The sequence below is a fragment of the Vigna unguiculata genome, chromosome 3 (genome assembly GCF_037176805.1).
Source record: "Vigna unguiculata cultivar grain cowpea cultivar isolate G323 ecotype 2 chromosome 3, ASM3717680v1, whole genome shotgun sequence".
NCBI lineage: Eukaryota > Viridiplantae > Streptophyta > Magnoliopsida > Fabales > Fabaceae > Vigna > Vigna unguiculata.
This window is the reverse complement of record NC_140794.1, coordinates 53,755,428-53,765,549: the sequence shown is the minus strand read 5'-3', so window position 1 is coordinate 53,765,549 and position 10,122 is coordinate 53,755,428. Positions and strand designations below refer to the sequence as shown.

The 10,122-nt window shown below is 31.3% G+C and overlaps 1 protein-coding gene across 1 annotated transcript; it reads right to left on the bottom strand.

Annotated features, from left to right (window-relative positions):
• Nucleotides 1-991: 991 nt before the first annotated feature.
• Nucleotides 992-8,137, bottom strand: LOC114176235 (uncharacterized). Its single transcript, XM_028061198.2, has 11 exons — nucleotides 7,984-8,137; nucleotides 5,891-5,988; nucleotides 5,118-5,177; nucleotides 4,978-5,017; nucleotides 3,846-4,024; nucleotides 3,666-3,704; nucleotides 3,433-3,519; nucleotides 2,378-2,438; nucleotides 2,056-2,180; nucleotides 1,447-1,538; nucleotides 992-1,310 (listed from the first exon to the last, which is right to left on the bottom strand). Exons 2-11 carry the CDS (start codon nucleotides 5,936-5,938, stop codon nucleotides 1,196-1,198), a joined length of 846 nt encoding a protein of 281 aa, XP_027916999.1. The 5' UTR covers nucleotides 5,939-5,988; nucleotides 7,984-8,137; the 3' UTR covers nucleotides 992-1,195.
• Between the last annotated feature and the right edge of the window lie 1,985 nt (nucleotides 8,138-10,122).

Here is a 10,122-nt window from a genome sequence, read left to right as displayed (position 1 = left end):
GTTCCAATTTTGCTAGAATTGGATCCTTCACTCACGTCATGTCCAACTATAGCAGGATTGGATCCCTTCTTTAGTGAATGTTGTATACCTCAGTAGATCTACACCAACTCTATTATTTTCTATTTCCAGATCTCAGCCACACACACAGAAATATTATACAAAGAATAAACGTGTATTTGCTCAATTAATCATTTCAAATCACCTCCCATTACACAAGATGTTAAAAGTGATACATCTCGCTAATCAGTGCATTCACTTGGTCTTAATTAACCACAAACGAACGGAAAAATCACTTTGTAATCCATCTTACCAATTCCGTTTAATCTCAAACAAACACAACCTTAATCCAAACAACACCACAATCCCCTCTTCATCAACTCAAATTCATCCACTCACTCTTCCTCAAATCCTCTCCTCAATCCAAACCAAACACTACCTTAATCCATATGAATTTGCGGAGTGTGAACTAGATTTCTTGTATAATAAAGGAAGAATTTAGAGTAATTGAGAAATATTTCAGTAATTAGATTGATTGCCAAATTTCCAATCTCAAGAAATAGAACAATTAATATGCGATCAGATATTTTTCATTTAATTGAACTCATTTTCAACTCAATCTAACACATTGTTTTATTCGATTGAAAATTGTATTACTTTCGTTCAAAAGTCATTTTATCAAGTATCAAACACACCTTAAAACAATCAAACCATCATCCAATATTAAATATATTAAATTCGTCACTTTTATAAGAATAATAATGATGATTATTATACATTTTGGTTAAATAATATTAGAAATTTGGCAAGACTTGCCTGTCAAATCTTGAAAGTTATTCTGTTATCGTGTCATTTAATACATCGGATCGGTTCTAAACTTTCTGTTACACCTGATTGATTGATTGATTGATTGTTGTACATAAACAAAAGTCACGTCTCATTGTTTTTAATCCTTCAAACAATAAAATAAAAAAACTGAGAATAATACACAACATCACAAGGACAAAAATGCTGTTCAAATTAACTACTCTAACAAACAATTTTCATAATAATCATATTACTAGTTTTTTTTTTTTTTTTTAATGGGACTAGTGGATCTGCCAATAAGAAATCCCCCTCCTTCATTCCTGAATCTATATGTTAATTGGTAAAACAAAAGAAAAGTAAAAATTACAAACAAAAAAATACAAGGTGAATTTCATACATCTGTTAATATTAACGAAGATACAATGACAACGTACGCCAGAAAAAAGAAAACTGCAATCTGTATGAAAAACTTGGGATTTTCCCTCATGTTTGGTGAAGTCACCGCCCTGAAAAGCAGAAATTGAATTCTATTACAACATCGTTCAAAAGTTGACGCGGGTAAAAAATAAAAGCATGAGAGCATGTCCAAGCAGAAGTAGAAGACAGGTACATGACAGTTTTTGAACTCGACCACAACGTTACCTAGCAATTCGTTGGGAGAGTCGATGAAATGGTAAACTTTGTATGAACACAATGCCTGGTCCTGTTAGAAGAGCTGTGACCGCATTGTCACCCTGCAATTTTCGATATCACGATCATATATAACACATTCTAGAAAAAGTTATGGGTGTTAGAAGAATCATGTTATAAGAAAGTAATGCATGAACATCCAACCAAGGTAGCATTATGGTCACCGTGATGAAAATGCTACTACATTATCATCTTTGTCATTACAGCATAATTGCCTGCTACCGAGGATCCTGTTGATCGATGTGTATTACAATTTTATAAATGGGTTGGATCCCTATCATTTGCTGGTTAAGGGAATGGCATTACAAAGGGTAGTACGGTTCTATAAAACTCCTAGTATGCTTCGGGTCATAGGAAAGGTTAGACCCATTGTGTTTCCTAAATAGAAAAAAATTATGGTTATGCAAAATTTATTCCCTTGATCTTGTGAGGGGTTTAAACTACACCTCACTTTAAAGAGACTTGATTGGTTTAGCAATGCAAACTCTCAATTATTGCCAGCATATATGCAAAGAGAATTGCGATGTTTATAAAATGCTTGAGCTTTTAAAAGCTACTTACCCCAAACATTGTCCTTCGTGCAGGACCATTGTATTTTATTTGGATATTGACCGTACTTGTAACAGCAACAATGGAAGAAACATCAACAGCTAGAACTTCACCGATCTCAAGATTTTTCTGTACAACTAACAAGAGGACAGAATCCAATAGAGCGTCCCAATGAGAAATAACAGAAGAGTATGGTGGAAAAGAATGAGAAAAAAATTCAAAGCAAAAACTTAATAAATTTGACATTAAAAAGTACAATGATGAATTCGGGAGGAGCTGAGAGTTGCAAATGGAACAAGAGAAAGACTTTATAATGTTTAGAAGAAAAGAATACCAGATCCACCCGCTAATATGAAAGCAAGCCCTTGGCCAGATAGCTTCTGCCTCAAGAATCCCTACAAAAAGAGCATGGTCTTAGAGAAATGATATGGAGGCATGCATGACAAGGAGGCCAGCCCAATTGTTTTGACAAAAATTCTTCGCCTATTTTCACAACGCCATTTTTTGTAATTATTATTAGCGAAAACTGAAACTGAAAACAAAAAATGTTTTCTCAAATTAAAAGAACTCCTAACTTCTTCGAAATTTCTTCTCCAACAGAACACCTCTAATATGAATGGAATATGGTTATAATAAGTTTCAGGGCTTATGTTAAAGAAGATAAATTTGGAGAGTTATTATTGGGAAAGATAACATTTACTACATTCTAAACACAAACGTCATGTATTTCCTTTTTTTTTTTCAATATAAACTTTATTTTTATTCCCATAACATCAACAATTTTCACGGAACGAAAAGTGGTGAATAAATTTTAGGCTGAAGTTAAGATAAAAGTGGGAAATTCTTATTGAGAAAGGAAACATTTATTACATTGGAAACACAAAAATTCATTTATGTCCTAAGGGCTGATACAAACAAAACTGTAAATTTTAGGAACTTTAAGGGAAATCATTAAAAAATTCTCAAACAATAACTGGTGGTACCACACAATAACGAAGCAGGGGGGTAAAATCATAAATTGACTAATTTATTGGTTTTCTTCTCCATACCATAGATATAGTAAACTCTTCAATGAATGCAAATGCAACCTAAAAATATCGATTGTGAACAAGAAATTGAGTATCGATCGCAAGAAGATCCGTCAACAGACAAGTAATGCATCCTACGGACATGTCTTGTCATTGTTGATTATATGTTTTGGTACAAAAATTCAATGTAGCATTACAGCGTACATATGCTGTACATCTTGGAGTTCAAAAAAATGTCCGATTTTGTAATGTATCAAAAGAAAATAATACTGAAAAAGGAAAACTACGTGGTCAGCCATGCAATTGATACCAAGTTAGTAACAAAGACTAATAATAGTGGGAAACATCCAAAATATCTCACCTCAGCACTAGCAACAATATTTCGTCCCCTCTGATCTACTATGTTGCTAACCTTCACATCATTGACAGAGCAAAGAAAAGCATCTGGCTACAGAGTGCAGAAAATTCAAAACAAGGTTATTTTGTAATCTGTTTCTCAGATTTAAAAGAAAATTCAACAACCAGTAAACCTATAGATCAAATTTGAAAATCTAAAATCAAATTTAACAACAACTGCAAACGAATTGGTTATACCTGACACAAAATCTCTCCATTGAACATTGCCAAATCAATCTGTATTTGAATAACAGACACATAAGCATATACATATAAAGAGAAGTCCAGTCATATGTATACCAATATTTATTTCAGATGATGAATATTGAGACTTAAAACAAGGGTAACAATAGTTTTAAAAGGCACATAAGTACAAACCGGAAGAATTCTTGCGAAATATGGTGCAGCAATTCCAACGAATCCTTCGCTTGGTCCAGAATTGTGAAGAACAATGCTAGTTATTGTTTTTCCAAATAACCACTGCCATACACCCACTTCATTTTCGGGAAGGTAGGCATTTTCCATTTCAATGGATCCAGACATAAAGCACATGGAACCTACAAGTAAATAGCATACAGGTTCCATTAAAACATTGACAGGTGTGATCCACAAATTCTAACTTTATCAAGTTATACAGATACAGATGTGGGTGAATTTATTGCCATATTGGTATCAATATGCATTAAAAAATATTAAAATGAGGAGTACTAGGAAAACAAAATAACAGAAAATTATCTGCACAGCTCCACTCCCACAAAAATTTACTTCTTGGTAACACCCTACGTGATGATATACTTCCCTTTGGAAGAATTAAGGAGAGATAAAACAGTCACAAACATGCTTATTGGCAACCAACAGGTCATAAAGAAATATTTAAGAGCAAGGGATTCAATTATTCATTTTTCAAAACGACTTTCAGTATGACATTTATCAGGTACTTACTCAAACTATTTTTGAGAAATGCTAACGCACATGATTTACTATTAGCCAAAATTTATTACAAATCATAGATTATGTGGGTAACTTCTTATTTAATGAACCTCACTCCTAATATTATAGTTTTTCAACAAATTTTAGTTAATAATAAAAAAATATGTAAAAGGGTGTACTGCTAGTACTAAATATTTTAACGAATCTAAAACAAAAAATTTAGACAAAAAATATGATTAAATATTTGCAAACAAAATATATAGGTTATTTCATCCACAGTTGTTTAAGAGTCCTGACCAGTTGAGGGTGGGGTTGTTAAATATACACGGCCTATCCCCTAATAAAAGGTTGTTTCCAGGATCTAAACCCATGACCTCCAAGTCATAAGGCAGCAACCTTAGTGTTGCACCAAGATTCACCTTCCACGGCAATGTTCATTATTATCCATAAATCATGTTTGTGTCAGTTTCATATTCAAGAGCATGCACTTAATAATTAGCAATTCAAATGCGATACTTTGAGAAGAAAGATCATCAAGTAAAAATTCAAAACCAATGAATAAAAGTTCCCAACAACTTACCAGGCTTTGCGATGATTCTTTCCTGTGGCTTCAACATTATCTACATTTGCAAAAACCAGATGAAGAATTATAATACAGTAAATAGACAATAAATAGTTTCCAAAACATCGGTATTTTAAACTTTAGATTGTCACACATACCTGAACCACTTGAGCTTCACCCCCTAAAATCTGAAAAGGTATAATTGCATCTTGCGGGCTCTAAACAGAAAAACATGAAAAGAAAACACCCTTGATAAATGCTTACAAACAAAATATATGAATAAATATACTGAGAAACCTTCCTTTTTCTTATATTTGTGTGTTAGAATATCTACTAAGCTTTTCCATTTTCTAGCATCAGTAATGCAGGTTTTTTGTGTGGTTAACTTCTTATACTCAGCCATCTTACTGAAAACAGTATGCATGATAATAAAAGCATTTTACATTCCTTAAAAGTACACCAAACATCAAAGCAAAGGTTTTTTTATATAATATCATTTTGCATGTTCCAGAGGAGCTATGTTAGTTCAAAGGCGCACAGACCAAAGGAGTAAACTATTATGATCCAGGACTCAACAAAATTTTGTCAATCATATAATGCATCCATCATATCAAATTAACTAAATAGCAACCTCAATTGCAAAAATATAGCAATATTTGAAGATACAAATTGATCTTCAAGAGTACTCCAATTTCACAAATTACAACTCTAGTTGAGAAGTCATCATCAATGCATCTAACAGATTAATTTATAATTCAATCTGTTCTAGAATCAAGACTAACAGAAATCAATTGATTGAAAACAAGGGAAGCTTAAATATATATATATATATATATATATATATATATATATATATATATATATATATATATATATATATATATATATATATATATATATATATATTAAGGACAAGAATTGATGCAACTACCTGATAAACATAAGGCTGAAAAGGTGTTGAGAAAAACGGTGCAGCCATGGCTAGGGCACAGGGGTTACTTTGAAGTCACTGGAGACAAAGACAGCCAACTGGAAACATATTCAGGAAAAAATCAATTGATTTTATTTAATAACTTATTTGAATTCTATCATGCAATAATTCTCATGTCTGGGAGATACAAGTTTATGACATACAAGGTTCAACTCAACACTTGAAAATTCAATATTACAAGCTAGGCATTCATCTTAATGTTATTTGATAAATTTATAAATGAGTAGTCAGGTTTAATCATAATGACCAAGGTTGTCAAACTAAAGAACTTAAAGAGTTCGCTAAATTTAAATCAGAAACTTAACTTGCAAACTCACAAGAGTTTATTTGAGTCTACCTAACAAAAGAATAATATTGAAGAACCGCATGATGACATATATGCAGGAACATAAACCTCTTACAAAATAATAATTCAATGCTAGAAAAATATACTATAACAGAGAACAGAATAATATATTTCTAAGTAACAGCAAACAAAATAATGAGAAAAACCACATTATATTATAATAGAGAACACAACCAACAAAATATAACTGAAAAATATACTAAAACAGAGAACACAGCCAACACAGAGAAAAACCACTCATTTTGAACAAGACAGAATGGGCCCTGAAAGACAGAGATGGGCGTAAAGGTGAAATCACGAATCGTAAGGGAGATGATCTAGAAATTGTGAACATGGTCTTGAAATTCCAAATAGGTGATCTTGACGAACATTATACAAGAATAGGTGAAATCGTGAGAGGAACTAACTTCAACCCGTCATGTTGTACCTTGTCTTCAATTTTCAAATGACAGCTTCAATTGAGCGCGTGTGCTTGGCTGATGACATGGATGGCTTTTAAGGAAGATTGCAAACCTAAGTTTCTGATTTTGTGTGCCTTAAAACAGAGTGACAAGGTGACATTTTGGAACAAAGCTGTAGTGCCATTTTCAAGTGGTGAAATAGCTCCTGAAAATCACAAGTCCAACTGAGCCTGTACAGAAGAAACAATTCTAGGAGCGTTTTGGCTCGTTGGAGGCTGATTGGATCATAAACTTGTACGATCCTACAAATTAACACCCAAATTTGACAACGTTGATGATGACAATCGTCATTTTTCTATTTAAAATATTCAATAAATAGCCAAAACCTATCCTCCTTATTACTCCCTCTGCATTAGCTTTTGCAACCCAAACAAACATCTTACGCTTGGTTCTTATTCTTCAAGACTAAACAATACAAAAACGGGCTCTGATTTTTCCTCCAAAGGTGAAATAATCACAACTTATTGTTGAATTATTGACATATAAAAATGTAAAGTATCACTTCAATTGCAAAGCACTGCAGTAAAGACCTGAAGTTAGGAAGGACACAGGGGAACATAACCAAATAATCACTGAAATTCAAAACCTTGGCAAGATTTTAAATTGCAGACTGCATCAAGTGACGCATCCCCACTCCACTGGCCACTTAAACCACATCAAGCACGATTGCCAACAGCACCCAGTCAAATCTAGTAATATCATGAACAAGCCCTGTGGACAAGTGAGAACCCCGAATCCCCAGACCACTTCCCTACAAGTGCATTTCAATTAGATGATCTAGTCCACTGATCCATCCACTTGAGCATTTTCATCAAACTTCCTTCCCTGATAATTGTTACTCCAGAACTAACCAGATAAATAAACCCACAATAATTAAGAAGTACCCGTTTAGATACAGAACTTTCACATACTTCTCCTTTGGGTGAAAAAAAAAATTAAACCCTAAAACATAACAAAACCTATACACCGGAAACAAAGGATGCACCTAATTCAACAAGACCAATGAAAGAAAAACCCAATGTTGTGCCACAGCAGTAGCTGCAGCACCTTTATATGGAAGACCTACTCTCAATTAAATCCTTGAAACAAGAATTGTAAAAGTATAAAACAAAAAACCCATTGAACCTAATAGTCAATGGAGGAACTAAAAAATGAAGAACAATATATGCAATTGAATATTGTACAGATAAATCTCAAATTAAAATTTTTCTTGCGAAACAACTTACTGAATAATAGTTTGACCCAACCGAACACCGTCTCAGATCTGGCTGATCAATTGATTCCCTTGAACAAGCGAGTTTGATTCAGAGAAGCATGATATACATTGCCTTATGGGGGATTCTGCTGTGTATGCATTTATTTTCCCTTTGCTTCAATCTAGAAGGAGAAAGACCTTTTTCTCCTCTGCTTGTGACTGTAATGTTACAATTTCTGGGATACACGTGTCTTTCATGCTGACGTGGCTTGTTTCTATTGCCTAGAGTGGTCAATCTTAAAGTAAGATCAATTCCTATTGGTTAGCGTGATCAATTTATGTTATCAGAAGATGCACTGTTTTTTTACCGGGTAATTTGATGACTTAGGGTAATTTCATAATTGTTTATGGAATTAAGAATCCCATTAATATATTTTGAGAAAAAAATCAATTAAATCCCATAAGTCGTAATTGATTTTTTAAAATTTTAAATGACTTATGATTAAAAAAAAATAAAATGTTAGTTGTTAAACAAGTAATTTAGTTGGATAAGTTTAATGTGTATATTTTATTATCTATATGATTCATACAAAAGATTAATTTTTTTTCATGACTAAGTTTCTGTTTACTTTTTATTAAATAATAATATTATTATTATTTGATTTTATATATATAATCACACCATATCTACACAAAATAAGTAATCTCTTCCCAAAAATTTATTATGACAAACTTTTAATAATTTATAAGCAGAATTTCATACTATCAAACACATTTCTTTGGTAATCATTATTGCAAATTATAATTTTTAATTTTTTTTGGAAAAAAAAATTATGGGCATTAAAAATGTGCATCAACATTTAATATACATGTGTAATGAGTGTAAAAAAAATTAATATATATATATATATATATATATATATATATATATATATATATATATATAATCACACCATCTCTATACAAAAAATAAGTAATCTCTGGCTAAAATTAACTACGACAAACTTTTAATAATTTATAAGCAGAATTTCATACTATCAAAACTTTTGACTTTTTAAATACATTTCTTTGGTAATTATTATTGCAAATTATCATTTTTAACTTTTGGAAAAAAAGAAATTATGGACATTAAAAATGTGCATCAACATTTAATATACATGTGTAATGAGTGTAAACAAAATTAAACTATATATGTATCATTGTGTTTTTTTTTTCAATTTGTATTGCTTTATTCAAGCCTAATTTATAGTTATAAATTTCGGGATGAAAGTTTGTAATTTTTATAAAATACATTAGTGTGCACCAGATTATATTAACTAACTTAAAAATTGTTTTTTTCCTCCGCTTATAACTCTGAGATCTGTAGAATTGTTAAGAATAAGAAAAATCATTTATAAAATAAACACTTAATATTTTATTATTGGATGAAATTACGTATAAAAAAAATTCTATTAGAAATAAATTTATTTTAAAAATAGTATATATTTAAGTGTTATTTTATAAAATGAAAACTTGAACATTTTATCATTAAACGGAATTTCTTATAAATAAAATTTTATTAGAAATAACTTCATTTTATAAATAACCTATACTTTCTATAACCTTTTTCTTTATAATCTCTCTACCCTCTCTTTAAATTTTTAACCTCACCTTTAATCTCTTTCAAGATTCAAGCATACTCTTATATACTCTTATATGTTCCTAGTGTCATGGGCAACATCTCTAGCTAAAAGGTTTCTCAAATAGAGGAAGTTCATATTTTTTTTTCATATCATAGGGTTAATTTTTGGCTAGGATGCATGTGGAATTTTTGGTCTTTCACAAGTAAGTTCAAATTTTTTCTTATTTTAAAGTCAAATTTTGATCGGAATATATGTAAACTTATTGGTCTTTCATATGGTATTATGGAATTCGTTAGGAATCTTTGTTATGATGTGATCCTAAGGATGTGCTTAGATCATCAATATAAGCTTTCTTTGTGTTTTAAAGCATCCTATAAGACATAGAGTTTATAACAAATTAGAGCAGTGAACTCTAAAAGAGGTAAGGAAAACTAGTTTTGACATTTATATTCTTATTCATATTGTTTGAATTGTTTGTTTGACATTTGTGATTTGAAAGTTGAATTGATGAATTACACCTGTGAATTGGTATTTGAAATGTTGTCAGT